Genomic DNA, 26,872 nt, shown 5'->3' with positions numbered 1-26,872 from the left:
TTAAGACGGAACGATATTAATATATTGTCGATGATACCCATAGACAACCGCTTAGAAAAAGTTGTTGATAAATTGTTGTATTGAAGGGCATTTATGAACGAAAGGCTGGAGTCATAAGCGGCTCGTCCACGCAAGTTAATTTATGCGTCCACGTTGGCCCATGCATTGGGCCAATGCGCTGGCCCAACGTGTACAGAAGACTTGGACGTTGCACGCGTTGGCCATGCGTTGGCCGATCAACCCGATTATTGTCGGTTTTCGTGCACACATCAAAGCATCTTGGCGCCAAACCCGCCGACAGCATTCACACGTTGGCCCCGTCTTTCGTTCGCAATACACATTATTGCGTGAGCAGTTAGTTATACATGTTTAAGAATTACAATGATTAATAATTAAAAGTTGCTGTACAAATAATTTACCGTGGCTGCGATAATTTCCACATCTATTTTTTTTTATTTGGTACAATATTTTTTTACATTTCAAAGTTTTCCAGTAATGTTGGCCTCACTGGGTGGCTTGCCCGTGCTGAGGCCTTAATTATATATAAGATTTAATTTATTATATATAGATTATATTAAATATATATATCTAGATTTAACGGCCTCCGTGATCGAGGGGTAAGGCTCTCGACTAGTAATCCGAATGTCGTGGGTTCAAATCCCGGCGTGCGCAAATAATTTTCATTTGATGAATTTGTGTTATTTCACAATTATTATTAATTTAAAAAAAAGAAATATATATATATATATATATATAGTATACTTGCGTCACGTTCTAGAATGTAAGATACTCTCTGTATCGCCCTGGTATAAGACCACCAAACAGAATTGAAACGTTGATTGAAATGGCTTTAGCCGTGTTTAGTGACCAAACCTGAATAGTCAGCGACTCCCCCACCTTCCTCCCAGTACTATCAACATATCCCAATTGGGGATGCCATAATCTCGTTGGCTTTAGATGGTTAGGACTATTATGCGGTATTCATATTTAAAAAAGGTCAAATGGCGAACGCAGAATGGGATATTTTCAATGTTTTTTTTATTCTTGAAAAATGAGAAAAAAATAGGAAAGAGAAGGTAATATATTTTACTAGCTGACGTGTACCCGGCGTTGGTGGGGGTTATCCTTAGGAGAGTCATATTATACGTATCTTCCACTCTGGAACGTGCCGAAAATATTAAAAAATATAAAAACTAAATAATTTTTTTTTTAATTATTCAAATAAATAAATTAATTTATCTGCGCACCCTGGCATTTGAACCCACGACCTCCCGTATGGTAGGAGAGAGCCTTATCCCTCCACCACCGAGGACGGAGAATACGTAGCTTTTATACATTGATTTATTTATTATCTCAGGTCGTACTATTTAAATTCAACATTAATCAAAGTATTAGCATTTTGCTAATTTGTATTAGTATTTTTATATGGACAACTTTTATTATTACATCTATTTTAATTTGAAATTGGAAATTAACCCACTTCCCGACGTTCGACCGAGCTGAAATTCCGCAGATAGACTCGTTGTCGATGAAAATGCAATCTACCAACTTTTGGTGGCACCCACGCAGTATTTTTCAGAAATTGTATGCCATATTTTTTAATTTACAGCAGTTAATATACGACATAAATGCCGGTACTATCCAATTGGGATTTGGCTTAGGTGTTAGCATTGTTGACTACAGACCCTGGGGAGGAAGGTTCAATCCTCAGTCAAAGCAAATATATATTTTCAAATACATCTGTTATTAAAAATATATATATTTTAGTAGTAAACTTGTATAATATTTTTAACATACATATAATTTTATGCTTATTCATACATACATACTTTTCCATGTCATACTTTCTTTTTCAGGTTTACGCTATTATTTAAATTCAATAATATTTTGCTAATATACACATAATTGTATATTAGGTACCTACCTATGTGCTATTTTGATATGAGTACTTGACTATATTTATTGTGTCATACTTACATGTTGTAACCAAATGTCAAAGCCCATTAGGGCATTAATAAATAAATATAATGACCAATCAGCTAGTAGAGTGGTTAAGGATTCCATCCTCAACTAGAACTCATAAGCCACATTTTACGCTCATTGATGGAAGTGGGTGGATTTTCAATATTCTGAGATTTTTTAACCCGGGAATGCTGTGAATTCTACATTTTCAAAAAAAAACTTTTTTCTAGCTATTTATACTATATTTTAATGATTTAAAAAAATATATTATCAACACAAAAAATAATGATCACTAATTGAACGGTTCATCTGCAGGATTCTTGCAACGATGTACCTACGACTGAGTTGATTTCATTAGGAATTCTTTTTCTGTTGTTTAAATCCTTTGACCCCCATTTCAGCCCTTCACCGCCCCCCTGGATCTCACCAACACCCCCGTTGGGAATCACTGGTCTGGAATAATATTACGATACATTATTTTCTGGGGAAAGTTTAGTGAACTATTAGCTAATCCACGTTGGATTTCTCAGCAAAATAAGGATTTATCAGTTATATTTGTGGTTTTTCACCATCCCTTATGGTGCTTAAAGAATCTAATTCTTAGCTTAGAATTCAGCTCCTATTGTGTAGCCCTCAGAATAAAAATAGTTAGTCAAGAAATTCAAAAAAACTTTATGGATAGGGTATAAAGATCGAGTTTATGAATGTAGATTCTAACAATGATTATTTTGCAAGCTGCAAAGAATTATTTATTGTACGATTGATTTCTTAAGGCGAAGCTTAATGCTTAATCACTATTTTCGATTATTCTTTATAACGAATTGGTTTAAATTATGAATTTAAAAAAATATGCTTTAGATAAATTGGAGGTTTTCCTATTGTTTCGCTTGAGTGTAATACAAATAAAAAATATAATGTAAACTACTAAAAAATATTTTTTTAATAGAAATGTATGAACGCATAAAATAAACAACTTAAAAAAATAGAATATTATATATAAGACTATCTGTGAGAGTTTCCCTGGATTAACTTTTTTGCTTTCTTATAAAATTGCTTACAAAATAAATAAAAAACGACTTTTGTGTTTGAAATCTAGCTTTTCTAGACCCCGTTTGTCAAGCGATTTTAATTACCTATATTCGTGACGACATAAGGCATGCCAAGAATAAACACATTTTGGCTTCTATCTTCCTCTTAAAATAAAGGTGATTTGGATGAAATTGATAAAGCTTGCATATTTGTTTAAACCATTTATTATCAGTGTAACTAGGCAATAGTATTATGATTATAAAAATAATCAAAGACTTGGATGATTATTTATTTGCTCACTTTTGTTTATAAAATTTAGATATTTTCTTCAGAACCAGTTTTAATTGGCATGGTTAGATAACCCACCAAGAAAAATGCAGATCGAGGATTAGCTTCAATGCTCAGAGATTATAAAAATAATTGAGATATTATAGTTCATTCTTTCACCCGTGAATCACACATGGGCTCAAAAGAAGATTAGTTTGGAGGGTTGGGACCAAAATCCGTGTATTTAACTTTTGAGCCGCCTGTACGTGTGCAGTAACCATAATAAGCTGTTCAAACATGATTTATTGGATTGGATCACTTACATTATACAATGTGAATTAAAGAATTAGCAGTCTCGGTATATTATGCAAACTGTTACCTTCCAATATCCGTAAAGCAGAGATTCTCAGAAACAATACATGAGCTAATATTTCCTTGCAACTGCAACTGATGTTTATTGGCATTATATGCATAGGAATTGAATTGAATTCTGGAAGGGGGAGTATACAATATGCTGCAAGTTGAAATTACTGTTAAAACTGCCACTTTATTTGTGATTTTCTTCCACATACAGGGTGATGTAATAAATACACAACTTTTTTAGGGGCCGATTGTAAGAATCATAAAAACTTTAAATTCCCATGCTACTTAGGATAGGTTGTTTCAGAGAATTTGAAATTCAAAAAAACAATTCTTCAAATTTCAAAGTTAATTTTCAAGTTCTGTGGATTCAGGTTCTGTTATTATTTCAGTGTTGTCAAGTAGGATAGTGATTTAATAACAGAACTAAAATAGGACTTTTCTGGAACCCAAAAACGAATGTTGAAATTTGATGAATTATTCAAATTCTATGAAACAACCCATCCTTAACTTTCATTACTTCCAAGTAGCTACATATAATATTAGTATCACCCTGTTTGTCATAATGTGATAGAAAAAGAAAACGTACACTGATTTTAAACGAATTCCTAAATCCAAGATAAAATTTGTTGTATTAACAATAAAAAAAATAAGTGAATACAAAATAATATGATAAAAATTATACCCTTGTTTAATTACATTTCCAAAATGTATACAAGAAATTCATGGAAAAGCATGGCTATTATTCATCCAAGAGACAAAAAATGATGACTAAGTTTATGATTGTAAAAATATGCTAATTATTTACAGCAAAAATTTATAATTGTTATACACCTGGTTCACTTTGTTAACGGCTAAAGTCAAAAAATAGTCTTTACATTCAAGAATGGAGGCCACCATTTTTGAATATACCAAAATCTAGGAAAGAGCGTGAAATTACAGTAGTTATCAATACATAATTGAAATTGGAAGGTCGTAATATGAAAGTATCATGTTGTTATCCATTAAAATACATCATTCATAATTCTGTCAAATTTTCATGTAAAATATCTATTAGAACTTGAAGCCATCTTGAGGAGCGGCTGCACTGGGGTCAAACTGAAAGCTGGCGTCTTCCACCCGCGGGGCCAACTGCGCGTCGTCATCCAGCTGCAACAAACATTGCATTAGTATTAGAAACAACACCACCTTCAGATAGAAATAGACAACACTTGTTTCATCTACTTACATCATCCACATCTGCAAAGTAGTGCTCAATTATTTCATATGCCAATTTGTAAATTTCTACATTTTCGTGCTTCTGTAACGTCTCTATTTTATCTAGACCACCGCAGTCTTCTATCAGCGTAGCAATGTGCTCCACAGCGTCTCCAGACATCTTAAGCATGTTGTTGATTCCATCCAGTACAACCTGCAGAATAAAAAATAAATATTATGTCTAATAATGGAACACACAATAAATGTATCTGTCATTAACCCTTAAGATACGACCAACTACAATAGTAGTCCGGTGAAATCATGACTACCTTCAGGTGCACTGCAATGTGCAGTGTTTAGAGCTAGGTTTTAGAAGATTTTAATGCAGAAAATTCCTAAGTAAAACATTGACATTGTGGATGCCTGTCAATTATTTCAAATATAATTTTCAACATTATATTTGGCTTTCGAGTTATTTACAAAATACTAGCCGTCTTCTAAGGGTTAATAAAAAAAATGTGGTTATATTGGCTCTATTGCGCATTAGGGTAATATCTCCATCACAATTTATATTTTAAGAATGTGGTTAAAATCACCACTTGTAGCTTTCATGAATCTAGCAGCTAATCTAATAATATTTAGAAAGCAGTAGTATTTATTTATGAGACTGCACAAACACTTCAGTAGCTTCGTCCAGATGGCACACCTCGTGGCGTGTCTTACGCAGATGGCATGAGGCATGCGTTATTAGACTGCTCTGTACGTCAAGTGACTAATTAAATCGACTAAAAAACAGGAAGAGCAGAATAACTTACACTGATAACTTGAGGATCCTTGCACTCCAGAAGGTCGCAGAAGGGAGGAATCACCCCGGCTTTAATCAGATTAGCTACTTGCTCCTGTGTACCACTGATGGTGAGATTAGATACGGCCCAGGCTGCCTCCTTTTTAGTTTGGAACTCTCCCTTGGTTAGATTTAAGATTATCTTGGGTAGTAGTCCAGCGTGGATGACAGCCTGTACTTGGTAGCGATTTCCCGCCGTTATGTTGGACAAGAACCAAACAGCTTCCTTGCAGATCTTCTCTTTCTAAGACAGAAAAGGTTTCCAATATTATTTTAGTAGATGCTCACATTTCCATTTTAAATTAATGATATGCACTTCCAACTTAAATTTAACACCGTGCATTATACAGCTAATCATTAAAAACGGATTATAGTGTACAATGCAATAAAAATAATGATAAGAACATGCATGATGTTATTTACATAAAAAAAATTGTGTTATTATTTGCAGGTAAATTTAACTGCAAAAAAGGACCGTTGAAATGAGACTATTTACTAGCCACATTCAGACGAGATTTAGAAAAATAATGGTCAGTCAAGACTTTTGTAACCAATGACTGTTTGTATCGTTGCATTAAAGTGTAACGCAGCTTTGGTTTACTTTTTGCATCAGTACCTGTAAAATTCAAGAGAAAATATTTCTATCCCCATGTATATACATGACTGAGTACTTACTTGATGCTCTAATAGAGCAGGGAAGTGTGACAAAACATCACAATCCAAAACAACTTGAGTCTGCTCATCGGATCCAGTGACAATGTTGCCAACAGCTCTCAGCGCCGCCGTCTGTACCTTACTTTCCTTGTGGGATAGGAGAGGAATCAACGTCGGGACAATGCCGCAGTCTATCACTATCTGGATCTGCTCATTGCCTCCATCGGTCAAATAACTGATTGCCCAGATGGCGTCTATCAGGATCTGAAATTAATACAATGTGTCAACAGAAATGTGGTTATCACATAATTTAGCCAGTAGATAGGTGTACTTACATTGAAATCAGTATGGTTAATGAGCAAGCGAAGTGCTGGTAATATTTCCTTGATTGTGTTTTTGGGTGGTGGAGGTTCTTTGTTCCTGCACAGATTAACAATGACCCAGGTGACATTGCGGAGAAATTGGATAGATATGTCTGGTCTAATAAAACTCAATAGTGGCTGAACGACTCCTAATTCAATCACGTAGTCTCGCAACGCTGGTCCATCTCCGATTATGTTGCCTAGAGCCCATACAGCTTGCTCACAAACATTCTGGTGGGGAGACAGGAGCAGTTGAAGGAAGTAAGGCACAGCATCGGCTTGCACCACTTTGTTGGTCTGCTCAGAGGTTCCGGAAGCGATATTGGTCAGTCCCCATGCAGCCTCAAATTGTAAAGATGGGTTATCTGAACGTGACAGACAGTGAACTAAGATCGGCAAGATTCCATTATCTATTAAGTCGTCTATCGGAGGGTTCTTATCGGAAGACAGTAGTTTCCTGGCCGCCTGAACGGCTGTCAGCTGCAGAGCCGGGTCATCAACTCGAGCAGCATTGGCAACAAGTTGCGCTAGGTTTGTAGATGCGAGAGTCTTGTCCGTATCATCTTCGTCGGTAAAGTCAGACACTGGAACGTTTCGACGCTTCTGAAGAGTTTCTTCACGTTTATTTTTTCGTAGCTCGACAGTCACCTCATTGCGCCTCCTTCGCATTTCCTGTAAGGTTACCTTCATTAACACGCCACGCATCTTATCGAGATGTCAACACTAGTTTAAATATACAGATATGACATTAATTAATCAATTAATTGACATTTATTACAAAACTTACATCTTGATCCTTTGCTTTGTTCTTAAAAACTTCCATTCGATTCTTTATCGGATCGGGTGACGCCATTTTTATAATAATCTACAAAAAAGTATTATCGTTGATAACTTTTAGTGAAATATTGCAGTACGCGATAATCAAAAATATATTTTTCACCACATTATACGATAACAAACTGTCGAAACATATTACTTTCGCACCAGACTTTTCTACAATCCACGATTAGCACCCCACACGCCTCGCGATTTCAGAGATGAAGAACGGAAATACCATATGTCAAAAATACTTTTCCCTGCACTATTTTGCAGTCACAAATTACATATATTATGACAACACTTTTAAAATTCCGAACGGCTTCAATAGTATAGGTACCGGGCATTCGTATTGGTGTGAGAATAAAAAATATGTATTTATATTATAAATATTGTAACTACACGTTTTGGTCTGTGAAAACGGTTTGTAAAAAGAACCAAAAATCAGATTGAATGCACCTTAAAAGAAAATATTTTATAGTCATTTTATGAAACATGTTATTGATTCGCGGATAGATCAATAAGCAATTTTCCCAAAAAAGTTCGATTGATTTACTCGATGCAACCATGTGTGTTTACGGAGCTGCATAAACCAGATTAAAGAAGCTGAGTGTACGGTGAACAAAAAAGAAGATGATTATTTATGCAATTACCGACTATTTGATGTATAAATCACAATTATTGCGTCTTACTGCCGAGATTGGTGGACATCCCTAGTCTGACGATACTGAAAAAAATGACTGTAAAAACGGGCAGTCCACCTGGCGATAAATTTTAATTTCCTCATTATTGAATAATAACATTTTTATTTATAGTATTTTTGTTGCACTGTGGTAATTTGCTACCGCAAGCACTAACCCTAATACAGGGTGTCCGGGGTACAGTGGGCTAACTTCGGGGGGGTTGATTCTACCCGATAGTACAAGTGAAAAAATTAAATAACTGATTTCGAATTTCCAACGTTGTAAGGTGTTTTTTTGGTAAAAAAATGGAATTGTTTGCATGGAAAATAAATATTTTTTTATGGAAAAATATTTTTGAATTGGAAAATAAACATCGGAATTTTGAAAAAGTTATTTTTCTTTTTTACTTCTACATCGTGTAGAATTAGAATTACCTCCCAAAGTTAGCGCACTTTACCCCCGGACACCCTATATTTTTGCAAATTCACTTTGCTAGAAACAAATATGTAATGTTTTCTAAAAACCTTGGCCAGTACCACTAAAAAAATGATTTTGAAATAGGTAGTAACAGGAAACCATGTTTATTATTTTAATTCATTTTTTTCTTTATGGCATCACTTGTTTGAAGTTTCGACTCGGGTTGATTTGAGAATTCGTGTATTGGAAATTTTGACATTTCCGATTCTGTCTATTTCTGTAATCGATAATGAAATACAAATGGATATCATAATGATACACTCCTAAACAGTTACGTGCCGAGCAAAAGTTATATATACAATAGTAATGGAGTAGGTATTAAGTAAACAAAAATGTTAGTACATAAAATGAAACAGTACAGTAAAAGCACCACAATGAAATTATTCATCTACAGAATGTTTTGCTTTCTTCTTTTTCATTATTTACGTAGAAATTTCCTAAATAATTTGCCCTGAAAATTTTCTGTACAGTTTGAATTGTATTATCTATCCAAGCTACTGAATTTCTTTGCTTTCCGAGCGCCTAGTATTTTTTGTAAATAATTTTTATTTTTGATTGCTTCAAATTAACAGTTTACTTTCACCCTTTTGCATTGAATAAGATATATGTCTGTTGGTTTGCTCAGTATCATTAAATTAGTTACTAACTCTGCGGTTATAATATATGTTGGTTTAATCTCTCGTTAAGATTGCAGATCAGTATTTTTATTTGCGTACATTATAATATTCAAAATTACGCATATATGTATCATCTAATTCATTGAAAGAGTACCGTTAATTCAGTAGTGTAGTGGTTGTTATATATAATAATAAAATATTATATTACACTTCTTTCGATTATTCGTAACCCTTCCTTAGCGTGAAGGGTGTAGGGTTTGTTTGCATAAAAATTAATATAGGGAATCTGGATTCTGGGATCCCGATGCAGAGTGACGCTTCGTCAGACCCATAAATAAACCACTCACCTTAGACTGAGATGGCAGTTTGACAATGTTGCCTTTTAAATATTTGTCAAGTGTTCTGAAGGAATTTTTCAATATCATTGGTTATGTGATGGCATTGAATTGCCAGGCGTGAATGTATTTCTGCCTTTAAAGTAGTGGAATATTACAATATATATATATATATATATATATATATATATAAATATATATTTTTTTACCTTCCTATTGTACTTACTTTTGCTAATGCAAAAGTTAAATTAATTGAAAAGTGTTAGTCAATCTATCAAAAGACTGAGCAATTATTTAAATATTAATTACTTTTTGATATTTTATAATGCTCATGAAGAATTATAATTATCAAATATAAATAAGATAGTGGTAGTAAAGTCATGTTGCTGATAGCACTGTTGTTACATCCCCCTCTTTCTCAAAAAAAAAGCATGTTATAGAATGAAAGGTTACAACGGAGCTCTCATTGGCTGCTTTGGTGTTATTACACCAATTACTATTGTGTTTGTTTATGGTGCATATAAACTTGCAAGTAGAACCACAAATCATGGGAAAGGAACGAACCAACCGCAAACGGCAGTTCAGCTCTCAAGTGTATACGTGCCATTACAGAATAGAAGTGTTGCCATTGTGTTAATTTGGCTGAAGTTGTAACTTATAGTTCTAAAGTACATAGCTGTTTATAGGGAAATGGAAGATGAGAATATGCGGGTGGCCGCCCCCATGGCGGCCCCGTGGAACTACACCCAGCATGTCAACCTCGAGGACTTGAAGATGGACAGCAACTTCATGTGGCTCCTGGTGTCTCTGATCTGCTCCGTATGCTGGGTGGTGTACATCACATACTACAACAGCCGTCTTCTGGGCTATATTATGACACGACTTGTTAATAGATTCTACTTTCAAGATGAAAATTTCGCAATTGGTATGCTGTAATATTTTTCACATAAATTATTTAGAAAATGCTTTGATGTGTCCAAACACATTCTCTACATTAATTATTATGTAGCAATAATTAATTCTATGAGTATTTCAAATTTTCAGGATCTGTAACTGTAAATGCCTTATCTGGAAAAGTGATGTTCCGAGATCTTGTCTACACAAATTATGATTACACTGTTCGGATACAAGATGGGTATTTAATATTTCGTTGGTGGCGAGCATACATTCCAAAAGATGTTTCGGAAGGTAAATATGTATTGTGTATATTATTATAATATCAGATTTTTTTAAATCCTTTATTTATCTAAGCTTAATCTCTTTGTTAAAATTTACAGATTTATCACACTCTGACACTAGACTATCTGTCATGCTAAATGGATTTGAACTTCACGTTTATAACAGATGCAATCTCTATAGTGAACTAGAAAGGACATTTGGATTAGACCCTTCCATATTTATGGACAATACTGATGAATCTGGGGCAACAGCGAAAGAACAAGCCATGAACCTGGCCAATGAAAGAGCCAGCGCTACGGAGAGGAAGGTTCGCGCTGAAGCTGTCATGGCCCGGACTTGGAGAGACCTCATCCCTGTCATTAAGTTAGATATCTGTTCGGGACGAGTTGTGTTTGGTAATCGACTGGTGCCCACCAGTTTGTCAATTAGTGTTGAAGAAGCACATTTGGTGTACAGTACAAAACCTCCCGCTTCTAAATTAGACTATCTTATGCACTTTGTGAAAGCGAAAGCAGAAAACTGCCGAGTGATGCTAGTCCCCAGTCCAAATTACATCGGAATGGTTGACGATCCACCGAGATACATGGGAGAGGGATTCGTTGTTATGAGCTCAAATTACATAGAACTTTACTTCTATATGGACGAGCCGGGCTTAGTTCCTGATGAGCCAGTTTTATTGCAACTGGCCAACGGAGATGTGGTGGAGTCAGCGCCTCCCATTTGGGGAGTAGACATCAAATGTGGAAAAGGCACAGATTTTAGCTATGGCCCTTGGGCAGACAGGCAACGAGAACACTTATTTAAGTTTTTCTATCCACCGGACTATCAAAATCTTGTTGTGACTCCTCAACCAAAACCCGGAGATAGAAGACAAATGCAAGCCTTCGATATCAGACTTTCAACACTTAACGAGGCCACAATTGACATACTGTTCTCCAAGAATAAAGAAACTAATGCTGTCCATGTGAACATTGGTGCGGGATCATACTTAGAGGTAAACCTACCGTGGATTGTATTGCAAGATGGATATACTACCAAGATAACTGGGCAATTACTGCATTTGGAAGCAACAACAAGCCTTCAGTATCGTAGTATGGCGGAAAGTGAAACATTGGAGTTTGGTGTGAGATGTCACTATCCCTTGGTATGGAACCAGCACCAGAAGTGGTCAATCAGCTTTACAGGCTGCAAAGCAACAGCCAATCTTGTTTATTGCCATAAAGGTTTTTTCCAAGATTTGATAAATGACTGGGCTTCTAAAATCCGTCCAGATATACTTCATTTTGTGCCATATACATGGAAAATTTCATTACTGTTGAAAGACTTTGAACTGATAACATTGTCTAATCAATATAACTGGATAGATTGTAGTTCGACAAACCAAGAAAACAGCCATGTAGCTTTCTGCGGAGATCTCTTTGATTTATCATTCGATTTATCTTTTGAAGATTTTCTCCCAATAATAGTCCCTCTGAAGATTTGGATTCAAGGTGAAGGAGTCGACATGTGTCTTTATTTGCCAGAAGTAAATACTAGCAGAGTTATTTTACTGGCAATTGAAAAGAATATGAATTTAAATTCCCGTAAAACTAACCCCACTGCTGTAAAATGGCGCAAGAAGTGTTTGAGCAGTTTGGGTTGGATAAACTGCTGGTCCGTCCCTATAGTAGCAATAAGCATTAAATATGACTATCACCCTATTGCCCCATTGGGTCCGGATCCTCAAGCCGATATCACCACCCCAGAAAAGGAAGAAATTTTGCTTTCTCCCATGCGAATATCCAGATCTCGAAAGCAACCGCAGGTTCAGTGGAATCATAATGGAAAAAATAAATTTGATCCCAGTACAATGACACCAGATAAAATAAGCGTGGAACTTGAAATTGGACCATCAACTATTCTATTGTATGGATCTATCGTAAGAAATTTCATTAACTTGAAAGAAAATATTTTTGGTGAAGATCAGACTTTTACAGACATGCAGAAAAGCACCGGCACCGAAAGCAACTCCTTGTCTGAACTCGGCATCAAACTGAATACTAGCGTCATCACCCCGGTATCTGGAGACTCCTCGGACAACACCAAGGTTGTCTTTGATCCCCGACTCTATAGACCTCTCCAAGTTACCGTGTCAGTTACATTGCACGATATCCAAGGTTATCTTGTTAAGAATTGCGCCGAGAATGAACAAACATATCCCATCATTCTAATTGAAAGATTTGGCTTTGAAATGAAAAAAGGGTATAAAGAAACTAAACTACAAGTTTTAGTGAGTCCTTCATTCTTAATTATAGCTGACTCTGCTACAATAGGACAGCAATCTCCACAGTCACATCTGAACCGGGGTCATTTGATGTTATCATCTTTACAGCTACGTGGGCATGCTATGTTTAGCGATGAGAACCGAACATTGGATGAAGAAACCATAGAGTATGCCTGGATGATTGAAGTCCAATTAGGTCAACTCACTGGTCGATTAACAGTGTCCCAATTGTTTAATCTTCTTAGTGCATTGGAGACATTTGTCCTTCTTGCTAGTGACTCAGAGAACAATTTAAGTCCTCCGAAAGTAATGAAAATTTGTCATCATGGATACAACACCACTTTGTGTTCCCATACAAATATTCAAACAAAATATCACTGCCCGACAAGTGAAGATATAAAGTATCGAATGAGTAGATTGGCCATAGATTTGATTGACATTTATATTGTAGAGAACGGCACTGCAATGCAGGCTTGGTTATCTCCGTTACGACTTTGTGTTTGCAATTTACATAGTGATCGATTTGATCTCGGCGTTACTGGATTATTGCCACACTTGAAACTTATACAGTATACGCACGCTCATGCCAATATGCAAAGCAATCCAATAAATAAAACAGGAACAAACTCCAGTCAAAAGATTAAATACTCCGATACAGATTCATGGGTAGAAGTTGGAAGTGTTGCTTTGGGTCCCATTCTACTGGAAGCTGCCACTTCTTTATCACCATCCGAAAAAGGAGTACAAAATAAATTTCTCAAATGTTTTGATGAAAAATCAAAACGACTGTGGTTTTTATGGCCAAAAGAAGAGGGAACTAGCAAAAATAATCAATGTGGGTGTCTTGGAGGCTGTGCATTCTTTGGATCAAATAGAAATGGTTCAAATTTTTTGAAACCTAGTCGAAATGATATTTCAGATAATGTTAATGTTGCAATTTTCAACATCCAAGATGTTAAAAGTGGTGAATATGGATACGGACAAAGCTTATTGCACGATGGACACTTGGTTTTCCATACGCCTCCGTACAGCGGATTAGACGTCTGCCTTCAAGGATCTCCTCCCATATCAGTGTCCAGTCCAGCTCCCTCCCCCCAGCCAGCCTCTTTACACCCTCCTTCTTTGCACTCAGGTGCTCAAAACTCTAACAACCTGACCAGAAGGTTCTCCTACACTTCAGTTTACAAGGGATCTAATAGCATCTCCAACAACACCAAGGCAGAGGTTCCGTATGCCAGGTTGGTCGACTCAGAAGGCTTATGCAATCAGAAACTTGACAGTGATTCCAAACTTAATAAAAGCATATTATCAGTGCCGCAAATGGAAAGCAGTATGTCTGATTCTAAGCTGGCTTTGAATTCCTTTAATAAGCAAGATCTTGTGGGCCAACATTACTCAGCAACTAAGCTGACCAACCCTATATCTGCTAAAGAAGGCATCGGGTGTCACAAGAAAATGGTAAATATTTCAGAATCGCATTATTCGCTTAATTCTCATCTAACAGATGATCAGGACAGTAGAGAAGTTCAGAGAACTGTGTCGATGAATAGTGGAAATCAATCTGAAGTGTTTTTCTCTGCAGAAGATGAGATATCTACGAGTCGCTCATCTAGTTTGAGGATGTCCCGCAGTAATAAACGTAGTAGCAGTTCCCAATATAAAACCGCATCGTCCGGTGAATACAACTCCAATAAGAAGTGCAGCACCCCATCACTAGCAGATCCCTATACTTTACCTAGAACTATTGGTTCTCTACCTCTTGATGTAACCATTCCCAACGATTCTGATGACAGTCACTCCTTTTCCTCTACCTCCTTCATTTCTGCATTATCATCACAAGAAGATATGACTTTGATTAATTTACATGCGCAGGCGAATAAGCCAATTTGCGATTCTCCAATTCTGATGGCAAGTTATATTTGTCATCTATCACACAGTAGATGTAAAAACTGGACGCATTGCTCATTACCAACGGGAACCGACGCTTTCTCCGTGCCACTCTTTAAAAATACTGAAAATGGTAAATTAATGTACTGCGGTAATAAATATATTCCATTATTTGAAAAGAAGGTTGGAGAACATAAAGGAATTCGGCTTACACCACGCCATGAAAGTCAACTTAATAACCAACAGGGAGGTGACAATATATTCAATAAAGCAAACGTCAATTCACACTTTAATGTTCAGGGAAGAATTCACCCCTATTCACAAACATGGTGGGAAATATTAAAAGGGCCAAACGATGACCATGAAAACAACACTGAAGGAATAGTGGATGATTTTCTAAAGGGGATTGGAAAAAACCAAACCGCTTTAATGTTAAAATTCAGAGGAGCTATCGATGTGATGGTAAGTCCTTTGCTATTAGAAAGTACCCAGCGCTTCATAGAAACTCTGACCCCTGTGGTAGCCAACATCCACCCTGTTTCTATTTTAAATCATTTGCACTTTTCTTGTGCACGGTCGGTCGAAGCTGCCAACATTCTGAAGCAGGAGCACAATTTGGTAAATTGGGTTCAACACACAAACAAGTTAGAAAATGCCAAGTTAGAAAAGAATAAGGAGTCACAAATGTGGCAACCCAATATTTATGAAGAAAATATATCTACCCAAGTGAACATTAACGTTATCCTTCCTAAAGTGAATATAGTCTTACTACAATCCTCTATAATCGAGGACTTGATCACTTTTTCCGCGCTGGAAAATATTCAAGATCTTACGTGTGCCTCAATTTTTGCTGTGTGCTTAGAAAATATAAACTTTAAATATGTTTCCAATAAAGAGATGTTAGAAGCAGTTCAGATATACTATCGGCCAACCCTGCGGGTATTGAGTCATAAGAAAACTTTTGGGATCATGAAGGCTCCAAAAGCTTTTATTTCTGCACACAGCGACAATACTCCTAATCGACAAGATAAACGCGAAGCTGTCTTTCTGGAAACTTCACAGAAGCATTGTGAGGACATCAACGTGACCCTTGACATAGGTAATACAGCCACTCATCATTACAATATAAACCACTTTTATGTTTTACTTCAATCATTTAATTGTTACTGTTTTATAGGAAAAATTCATGCACAACTACGAAGGATCCACAATGGGGGACCCATGGTAAAAGATGCCGTCATAACTGGTATTCCAATGCATCAATCTAAAGTATCTTTTAAGTGTATAAAAGGACCAGAAACCCAATCGTTGGATGACTCCATTGAGAAAAATAATGTAAATATCTTTTATTTTATTATTATTATTTTTTAATTAGCAAGCAGAATTCTGCTAATGCGCTCATATCTGATTTCACAATAAATTTAACAGTAATCGGGTTGTTTCAAATTTAAAATAAGTTAATCCTTTCTTCTCTCCAAATAAAAATCCAATCGAGCTTTAAACTGGTTTACATTAGTAGAATCGATTACATCTTGTGGAAGTTTTTTCCGTGCATCCACTACACTATTCGCAAGGAAGTGTTTCCTAGGATTGGATGCAAAAGATGTTTTATTAATTTTTTTTGAGTGTCCACGTAGATTTATATTTTTTTGGTGGTGATGATTTCTCTGATTCCAAACCAAGTATAATGTCCAGATAAAATTTTGAAAGTCTCAATCAAGTCACCCCTTTCTCTTCTTTCTTTTAACGTTGGCAATCTTAGTTCCTTGAGTCAATCTTCGAATTGCCGGTCTTTTAAAGTTCTTGGTATTTTTGTAAATCGTTTCTGTACTCTCTATAGATATATATCTTTCGCAAAATATGGACTCCATATTTGGAAAGCATTCCAGGAGAGGTCGCACATATGTTTTATATATTTTTAATACCAAGTCCGGTGTTAGGTCAATGAAGGCTTTCCTGATTAAATATGTTATCTTCTGATACGGTCTTGTTGTAACATAACTGCTTTCAGATGTGTTTCATTAAGATTGTATGCAAGCTTAAGGTTAGTTTTTCCAACATGTAGGATAATGCAATTTTCAACATTTTAGTTTTAGAAGCCAATCCTTTGTCCATTGATGTACTTCATTTGAGTCGTTTTGCAGTTGGCTGTGATGTTATTGTGGGTTGGCAAAGAATTTTGTACCATCTGCGAAACGGCTGGAATCTGATTTTATTATATTGTGCATATTTTATTATCTGTGATGTACAAAATAAACGGAACTGGACCCAGAACTGATCCTTGAAGGACACCCCTGGTCACATTTCACTCAGTCGACAGCTGGTTGCCAATTCGCACTTGTAATTTTCTCTCAGTGAGGAAGGATTTGATCCATTCGAGTCGTCCTCTTATGCCTAGAAATTTATGTTTAGCCAACAGTCTGTTGGTTGGAACAGTATCAAAGGCTTTCTCACAGTCAAGATATATTATGTCAGTGGGAATCCGTCTGTCCCACTCGTTTGCCCAGTAATCTATGTTAAAAATAATATTAGTAATTGTGGAGATTGTCAAGTTTGATCAAGAACACGCATATCTCATTAACTATTAATCTTTCCATAGTTTTGCATATGATGCTAGTCAAACTCATAGGTCTGTAATTTTCTGGTTTGAGTTTATCACCTTTTTTATAGATGGGTTTAATTATAGCTCTTTTCCAATCTCTCGGGAGATTCCCATTTAAAAAAAGATTGTTGCATAACCAGAGCAATAGGATGATTGAGAGTAGTTGCACACTTTTCGAGAACAATAGCAGGAATATTATCAATGCCAGCAGCATCTACCTTCTCGCAACCCCTTCAAAATATTCTCACCTTCACCTACAGCTTCTACGTACAATGCTTGACTAATAGTTGGTATACTGGTGTCTGGTTCATTGACAAAGGTTAACTCAAATTGTGTTGCAAGGGTGCAACTATTTCATTGGACAAGTTATAAAGTACGGTAGGAGTAGACACTCTGTTTTCGACCTTTCTAGCAATCTGTTTTTGTATAAAACTATAAAATGATTTCTTATCGCTGCATATCAATTTTTGCTCAAAAAGTTATAGTTTGATAATTATTAATTTATACGCTTGATAATTTTCAATAAAAAAGCCTCATCGTGTTTTAGGAGAGTCGACTCAAAAAGGAAAAAGAAGACTCTGCACTGGAAGACATTGGCTTTATAATGTTTGAATGCGGATTAGAAGGCACCTGTGTTAAGATAACAAAGAGTTCCCATTTCGATAAAGTGGATCCCAATGATGACAAAATGACATGCAAGACTGACAGTGATATCTGTTACGCTGATTCATTACGGTCCGAGGAGTATAAGTCCGAAAAGCCTCCAAAGATCGTTAGGTCGTCTGTTATTGACGAAATATTCAAGAAGAAAGATTCCACGTCTTCCAAACCGAGTACTCCAAATCTGGGCACTTGCCACCCAGAGCATGTCCCAGAGACGGATCCCGCACCAATAGATCCTAATGCAAACAACCTTATTGTCCCAGTAAAGGACACAGAAAAGGCGTCTTCTTGCGTAATCGATCTAAAGACAGTTTGGTTCAACTTTGCTGCGCCTCCGAGAACGCCTATTACAAAAAAGATTGATTATACTAGGTAATTGAATTTTTAATTTCATTTGTAAGGATTGATTTATTGTCAACGATTAGTACTTCTTAACCATGTTATAAGTGTTTTATTTTCACACTTCTGTAATATTATTTTGTAGGTTGGATTGGAATTTACTCACAACGGCATCTCCTGCAATCAACGCCTGGATGAATCCATGCAATCGTTTGGGTATTAAGGTGGTAGCTCTGTACAGGGCTTACTACAGAAGGGTCACCGCCACCTGTGCAAGTCTCATGGCCGCATCTCTGGACTTACCTCAAATCCACATGCCCATCAAGGTACTACCTACCTAAATTATGTATCTACTTCACAACCCTAAGTATTATGACTACCCCTTAACACTTTTGGTCTCTTTGGTCCCTTTTACAACCTAAATGTTTAAGAATAATATTTCACAGAAGAATTTATTTGGATGATATAAGGTTCTTCCAATGAAATCTCCTTGTTTCACAGTATTTCCTATGTCATTTTCTTTTATATGATATAAGTTTGCTGTGACAGATAGACGCAGTGAAGCTTTTAACAAAATCTATGTGCGCCGATAGGTGGGAACTCTGTGACTAAAAGAATTAATCTCCATGTCTGCTTCTAAATGAAGGATTCTAGACATATACCACCAGAGATGTGCAAAATGGGTACCAAAAACCATTTGAAATGCAAAATGGAAATGTGTCAGAACTTTTCCATTTGAAAATGCAAAATGCAAAATGGTTTTTAGAAAAGCATTTCAAATGCAAAATGCAAAATACCTATTTTCAAAATGCATTGAAAATGCAAAATGGTTTCTCAGGTCAAACAATTAAAATAATTATAGAATTTTTAAACAATTTTGTCATTTAATAATGGATATAAATGTAGAACAAACATATTACATGATGGTAAATCCTTAAACACCACGACTACAGATTATGAAACCACAATTTGCGCGGGTCTAATGTTGCCAACGTAAAAACATAGAAACTGCTATCTAACATTTAATATTACAGCGCCATGGCCGGGGCCCCATGTTCAGTATTTTTTGTAATGGTATCACTCAATTGCCAGGGCTCCTACCAAATTGCAACTTGACAAATGTAAATTATCTCTCATAGCGAGGTTGAGGACCGACTGATATTTGGGGCTTATGAAAAAAAGATGAGTGGAGATAGTAGGAAGAATGTTGCAAAAAAGCATTTAAAATAGAAAATGCATTGAAAAAAGCATTTAAAATGCAAAATGTAAAATGGTTTTTAGAAAAGCATTTAAAATGCAAAATGGAAAATACCCATTTTGCATTTTGCATTTCCATTTGAAATGGATTTATTTGAAATAAAGCACATCTCTGTATACCACATTGTTTACCTACTACATTCATAATCAAATCTACACAACACATAGAATGGTTTTTAATTCTAAAAATTATAAATAATATATAGATACCAATTTCTCATAACTTTATTTTTATTTTTTATTTTTTTGTTTTATTTATTTTTTCATGTTCTCCATAAAACGGTTATACACCAATATATCATGGAGAAGATTACAAATTAAAAAGTTTACAGAGGCAGTTTTACTATTTTGTGACATGTGTTAAAAGATAGTTACTGAATTGTCTGTAAGTGACATTGAAAATGTCGATGGCTAATGCAGAATCGTTAAGCAGTTGAGTCGCTCTGTTTATTGGCGCTGTTGGGGACGGAAACGCACCGTCGCAACGCGGAATCATAGGATTGGAAAAGTTCGGAATGCCGACTTACCCTTTTCTATTCTTCCACGGTTTTCAATCCTTCTTTGCGCTGGTTCACAACAATTCACAAATTTCACCATGCGCGAGCTCACGATGGCTTTGATTTTCGACACGGTCGATAAAGGGGGCTCCGTAATCAAACGATGTTGACAGGACGAATATTTTAACTCAACTAACGTCGGCATAGGAGAGGAGAGGAGGGGAGAGGTCGATAGGCCGCAATAATTTTACAAAGGATATAAAGGTAGGTAGCACGATGCTAGGTGCCAACAGGCGCGTTCTGATAGGCAGAAGTCCTCGCTTTCGGAGCATATAAGAGTGCATGGGATCTCCCTCGAGTATAATTGTTAGGGACATAAAATTTAACCTCTTTCAACATAGGCGGATTGTGTATTGTACCAGAGATTAACTTAAAAAAGTGTTTGCCTAAAAATATTTTTCTGCGTTTTTAAAGTGGATTTAAGTGTAGATTTTTAGAGGTGTTGGTGTTTTTTCAGGTCTGGCTGTTTTCTGTAGAATACATATTAGTGAATGTAAGCTTTGCTATCAACTGTCTGACCTTACTATGTGAAATATGCACTATGCAGAAAAAATCCAGATCTACCAAAAACCCTAAATATAACCGTGAACGTTTTCTGCTGATTAAGTAAAATGTCATTGTTCAAATAATAGCCTTAATAATTAAACGGCCTGGCAGGTTTTAGTAAAATACATAATCGACCTTACTCCGTCAGATGACAACAATGTAGGTACTATTTTTTCCAAAATTGTGGACTAACTGCTTTCTGCATTGCTACGTTCATTTAGCCCTCTTAGTTCTCTTTTTTGGTTGATGTTAGTTTTATAAACTCATTGTTTTGTATTATATTTCAGAGTCGCTACTGTCGACAAACCCACCTGGCTCAAGCCTTGAGAGAAGATCCGTCCTTGCAGCTGTGTGCTGTTCTTTTGCGATACATGCTGCAAGCTGACGTTGCTGCCATTCAAGCTGATCTTGCTGAGAAACATCTGCCATCGTTATCAACACTTCGAAGGGTAATTTCAAATAGTGTGAAACTCGCTTAAGAAGTTTTATTTTTCAGTCTCTTGAAATTCCATACAAAAAACTTCAAAATTCGATTTTTTCCCACGTAAAAAGTTTTTGCTAAAATGCTTCCCGCCCAAGAAGTTTTAAAAGTTCGGCGGTGAATACATCACAAACGAAATCTAATGGAGAAATATACCTGAAAATATCCCTTTTTTCCGAAAGTTATAAAATTTATCACTTTCCATTTAAGAGGTTTTAGAAGTTCGGCAGTAAAACATTACAAACCAAAACTAGTGACGAAACATCTGAAATTAACCCTTTTTTCAACAGTGATAAAATGTACATCTTTGTTGAAGCAGATTATGCGAGTTACACAGTGGCAGCTCGAGATTTTTGTCTTTGATACGATTGAAAAAATACAAAAGTATTGATGTTGTAACCGGAAACAATAAAATATTTTTAATTCATTTTACCTGAAATTTAAAAATACCTAATACTATTAAGGATGTGTACAATACTAGAAAACAAAAGCTTCATTTGAAAAATTGCCAAATTTTCAATACTATATTTTTTTTAAACTTCAAATTAATCCATTAATTATACCATCTGCATAAAAGCTGCGGGCTATATCATAAGCGTAGATATACGTATTTATCAATGAGTATCGATTGATTATAGAATTTATTTTTATTTTCAGGGTGTGGTTGTTTTGAGTCGTCAATGGAAAAATATTTTATATACTCCATTGCTACTTGAGCATAACTATAAAACCAAAATGATGAAGCAACTCAATGTAACATTCACATTGCCTGACGTCGTTGAGGTTAGTTACTTTAATAAATATGTATTTTAGATTAAAGCTCTAACCACTCGAGCAATAGCGTATTTACAAAAAAAAAATGCCTTTAGTGATGGAGGTTCAGTTTTGATTCGCCCGTGCTTATTCAAAAAAGCATGCCTCCGAATATTTACACAGAAACATATAAACTGCTTACTGTAGTTGTAAGCGAATTAATCCACCTATTTGATTGTTTATCCCATGTTTGTAGGTTTATAAAATAAAAATAATTAAATTCATAAATGCATGAAATTTTGTATGTTTGTTGACATAAAATGTCCAAAATTGTACTTAATACATACTGGATATTTTAGAACCATGTTTTTGTACTAGAACTAGAAACAAGACATTTGTTAACCTTTTTTATGTTTGCATTAAAAATTTTAATATTTCACAAATTATATGTTTATTTCTAACAATAAGCCAGCGCCCTTGAGGTGATTTCTCACGAAAAACGGCGCTACATAAATTAGCCAAATATTATTATTAATAAAATTTGAAATCTTATTTCATCACCTTTCAAAAACATTTTTTAGTTTTCGGATACATTCAGAAATATTATTTTTACTCGAATTTTATTGCAAAACAGAAATACAAATTAAATTCTCCAACCTACTGACAGTATCTTTAAGAAATATAACGGTCAATATGCCAGAGGCCTTAGGGTTTAAAATCTTTGAATAAATACAGGAAAGGGCTATTTTTTTAGGTTTTTTATGCATAGCAGAAAGGATAACAAATTATTATAAACAATATTTAGTCTCCTGAAATATCCATACAAATTGAAAATATCTCCCAAGTAAAAATAATTCCCGTCAGCGGCATTTATTTTTACTCGGGAGATATTTTCAATTTGTATGGATATTTCAGGTGACTAATTATTGCTTATACATAATAACAGGAAAAAACGACTACCGTCATCTTTTAGAAATCGATAGAAATTGAATCAAGCTCCGACTGAAAATCTTAGCTGTTTGTGGGAATTTCGAAATAAATTCAATTAAATCGTATACATAAATTAAGGTAGCCATCGCTTAAGGGCTAGAGATAGGTAGCTATCGTTCGACTGGCTAAAGAATGACGTTCTTGTAATGAACAATGTTGGTAATTCCTTTTCAGGATGATTATGAAAACTTTGTGGAACTGGAGGAAGGTGAAGTGATGGATGAGAGCTCTACTCTGTTGGCCACTGATATTCCGGGAAATAATTGTAAATTAATCGTTCCAGGTATCTTATTTTATAATCTAACATCATTCACAGAGTAGATGAATTTCACTGTGTTCATATAAATTGCCAAATATTGTTTGTATCATTCCTATAATATTTCCCTATGTCCTTTAATTTATTTGTATATTTGTAACATGTCAACACTGATAAACCAATATCTATATATTTTTAGGTAATTTGGGCATTGCGGCAACTAGTCCTGTTGGTCCGTCATTTGCATCAACAAGTCCTCCATCTGGTCAGTTGTCATTTTAAAGCAATCTAAAAAATAGAATGATATAAAATGAATTACACTGCTCAGCTCCCTTTCCCCCCGTCCAATATGTAATTCAACTCCTCTTACGTTATATTGTTTATTTAAACAAATCTTTACTTTATTAATGACACTTTTATCGATTTTTTGTAACGGTTATGAAGAATTTTCTCCGTATTAATAATTCTATAGTATAACCAGTAAGTTTCAAGTATTCTCACCTTATCATATGAGTTACACTTGATTTATTTGATTTTACAATCATTTAATTAATCAATGCTAATTAATGAACTGTAAACTTCTTTCATTAGTTTCCCGTGGACCGCCGCCTTGCAGCAGACAAAGCGCTGCATTTACATCATTACCATTTCCCGTTAGACCTCTTCATTTCAGTGAGAATGCTTTACCAGGTAGTTATATTACAATTTTTTTCTTATGTAATCAACCGTAGGGGTGAAACTGTGGCAAATAGGGAAAAATGTCAAATACATATAGGGAACAAAAAGCAGAAAATGCCAATCGGGAAAGCAATAGAGCATGTTCTCTCTTATATTGGACTCCAAATTTTAATATAAACAATGTCGGAATTTTATTGGTTTTATTTGGCTTGCCACACTATTGAAGGTGGGTTAAATCCCAGCATTGGAAGGAATAGGAGAGGGCACCCGGAATGAGACAATACAAAATATTTAATACTTAAATGGACCAATCCTAGACGAACCAGGCACTGAGAACTCAGTGGGGACAGAAACTCACTGAGTGAACTGGTAGGGACACTTCATGCAGTTGTTGAGAATGGAAAACACCAATGTGGAAAACACCAAGCAGGAAATGTGAAGAGGATGAAAAGATTCCAATTCACCTATGGTGCCAATTGGCCCGGATTACATGAAGAAGGAAAAACAGAAGCCTGTAGCTCTTCTTCTTCAATGGCGCTACAGCCCATTTCGAGCCTTGGCCTCCTTTAACATGAGCCTCCACCGCCCTCTGTCCTCGGCCGTCGTCTTCCAATCTGCAACATGGAGCAGTCCTCTGGCATCTTTCCTGACATCGTCCTCCCATCTCAGCCTAGGTCTGCCCGCCTTTCGTTTGCCTCCCGGGTGTCCTGTTAGAACCTTCTTTGGTACACGTGTGCTTGGCATTCGGTGCACATGTCCGGCCCATCTTAGTCTTTGGAGCCGTAAATGTTCCCGCCTCACATCCATAGGCCAAGACCGTTCTAATAATTGTTTTATACAGGGCTATTTTGGTTTTCCTATGGACGTTTCGGGATTTGAACACTGGCAGCAACGCGAAGTAAGTGTTGTTAGCGGCTGTGATGCGCTTTCTTACTTCTACTGGGTCTTCGTTGTTCTGCGTTATGATGGAGCCCAGGTAGGCATACTCTTCGACCACTTCAAAGTTATAGGAGTTTTTAAAATTCACTTTATCTTTTATTCTGCGGTGTGGGGTTCTGGTTTGCATCATGATTTTAGTTTTGTTCTCATTGATTTGCAAGCCCACCTCTCTTGCTGCAGTCTCCAAAGGGTCAAACACCTCTCTTACAGCCTGTAAGGATCTTCCGACAATGTTAAGGTCGTCTGCATATCCAACTATTTGATTGCTTTTGTAGCAAATGTTTGAGTCGGTAACAATCATTGTCTTCCTCACGACGTGCTCCAGAACAATATTGAAAAGAGTGGGAGCTAAGCCATCACCTTGTAGCCTGTAGCTCATTCCACATATTTACACAAAAACGAGTCGAAGAAACAACTCGTTCTAATGAAGCCAACATCAACTGTGAACGGGTGTTCCGCCCATATCCGTCGAGTTTCGCGCATGTGCATCGGTGCACGCTGGATTAAGATACCTATGGAATATACTAAGGATGCTTACTTTGCATCTGTGCATTAGAGATGGCAATCGGTCTGTTAACAAAGGATTATCAATCAGACGGACCGCCTTCCGTTGCACAGAATCAAGTAGCTTTATCAAGTTTTGTGAGGCTTCAGCCCAGAGGTGACTCCCAAATTTAATTGTTGGGCGTACTTGAGATTTGTACAGGGTTAGCAGCTGGTCACTGTTGAAGAATCTTCCAACCCTGTACAAGACGCTCATTCTTGGAAGCCAGATTTACTTGTGCTTCTATGGAGTCCTGATACTTCAACTGGTCTGATATACTTCCTCCAAGCATTTCAATGGAGTCTTTAATGGGGGTATCCTGATAGTAACAAGGCTCAGATACCTGGGAAGACACATTGTGGAACCAGGAGACTTAGCCAAATATCCAATGGCAACCCTGGTGAACTTTATCGAAGGGACTGAGTTACTATTAAAGGGATGAGGTAAAATGAGGGATATCGTAATGGATCCATGGCTAGAGTGCTCACGGGAACTAGGTAAACCGTATCAATAAAAAGTATTGGTTTGGTAAAATTCTTTATTTTCTTTTTAAATACATGCATCTATTTGAATTTCACTTTTTTTTCATGAATGAATGAATGCAAATCTTCATCAAATGAAATCAGTGGAAATTAACCCACTTCCTGATATCCGATCGACCTGAAACTCGGCAGATTGACAATGCTGAGTTTCAGGTCGATCGGATATCGCGAAAATAACCCACTTCCCGATATCCGAAAGACCTGAAACTCTGCTGATTGACAATGCATTCTATCAATTTTAATTGCAATCACGCATACATATGTGGACATATACGCATTTCTCTGACATTGGATGGCAATTACAGCAGTTAATATACAAAATAAATGTCGATCCTACCCAGTCTGGATTTGGCTCAGTTGTTAGCGCAGTTGACTCCTGTCCCTGAGAAGGGATCAAGTTCAATCCTCAGTCAAACAAAAATGAAATAATTATGTATCTTTAAATACATCTATTAATTTATTATTATTTTTAAATATTATATTACATAAACTCTCTTGATAAAGCTGATGCTTGTGCTCAGTAGAGGAGAATATATATATTACCAACCACTTGTGTATATTATTGTGAAAAGTTTTAATTTATAAAGTGATAATTTTCAAAGCGAAGTTTAAAGTTTAATGTGAAAAGTTACAGATTAAAGTTGAGTGAAAAGTTACACATGTATATTATTTTGTAACATAGTATAGTGAAAATTCTAATTAATACTAAACTGTTAAACTGTTTTTTATTAAATACGCAAAAATAACCTTTTTTTTTCTTTTTTCATTTAAACCATAGATAATGTAACCACCA

General features: G+C 35.9%; 2 protein-coding genes across 7 annotated transcripts in view; one reads left to right on the top strand and one right to left on the bottom strand.

Annotated features, from left to right (window-relative positions):
- Nucleotides 1-3,199: 3,199 nt before the first annotated feature.
- Nucleotides 3,200-7,732, bottom strand: Kap-alpha3 (karyopherin alpha3). The gene is made up of 7 exons (XM_089651613.1): nt 7,660-7,732; nt 7,463-7,540; nt 6,649-7,347; nt 6,335-6,577; nt 5,631-5,903; nt 4,847-5,029; nt 3,200-4,767 (listed from the first exon to the last, which is right to left on the bottom strand). Exons 2-7 carry the CDS (start codon nt 7,526-7,528, stop codon nt 4,672-4,674), a joined length of 1,560 nt encoding a protein of 519 aa, XP_089507739.1. The 5' UTR covers nt 7,529-7,540; nt 7,660-7,732; the 3' UTR covers nt 3,200-4,671.
- Nucleotides 7,733-8,807: 1,075 nt separating this feature from the next.
- tweek (transmembrane protein KIAA1109 homolog tweek) overlaps nt 8,808-26,872 on the top strand; it is a 71,215-nt gene continuing 53,150 nt past the window's right edge. For 4 of the 6 annotated variants that reach the window (XM_089651605.1, XM_089651603.1, XM_089651602.1 and 1 more), the window contains exons 1-12: nt 8,808-8,962; nt 10,290-10,528; nt 10,648-10,791; nt 10,881-16,031; nt 16,110-16,267; nt 18,082-18,569; nt 18,682-18,862; nt 21,184-21,345; nt 22,035-22,160; nt 23,295-23,403; nt 23,576-23,641; nt 23,968-24,066. In XM_089651605.1, the coding sequence (XP_089507731.1) occupies nt 8,958-8,962; nt 10,290-10,528; nt 10,648-10,791; nt 10,881-16,031; nt 16,110-16,267; nt 18,082-18,569; nt 18,682-18,862; nt 21,184-21,345; nt 22,035-22,160; nt 23,295-23,403; nt 23,576-23,641; nt 23,968-24,066 (6,928 nt within the window). In that variant the 5' untranslated portion in view covers nt 8,808-8,957. Of the gene's footprint in view, nt 8,986-10,289; nt 10,529-10,647; nt 10,792-10,880; nt 16,032-16,109; nt 16,268-18,081; nt 18,570-18,681; nt 18,863-21,183; nt 21,346-22,034; nt 22,161-23,294; nt 23,404-23,575; nt 23,642-23,967; nt 24,067-26,872 lie in introns of all 6 variants that reach the window. The other 2 variants (XM_089651604.1, XM_089651601.1) reach the window with 2 other exon arrangements.

Source organism: Hesperophylax consimilis, chromosome 4 (genome assembly GCF_061612785.1).
Source record: "Hesperophylax consimilis isolate HC1 chromosome 4, BYU_Hcon_1.0, whole genome shotgun sequence".
Taxonomy (NCBI): Eukaryota; Metazoa; Arthropoda; class Insecta; order Trichoptera; family Limnephilidae; genus Hesperophylax; species Hesperophylax consimilis.
The sequence above is the reverse complement of the archived record's forward strand: the minus strand, read 5'-3'. Positions and strand labels throughout refer to the sequence as shown.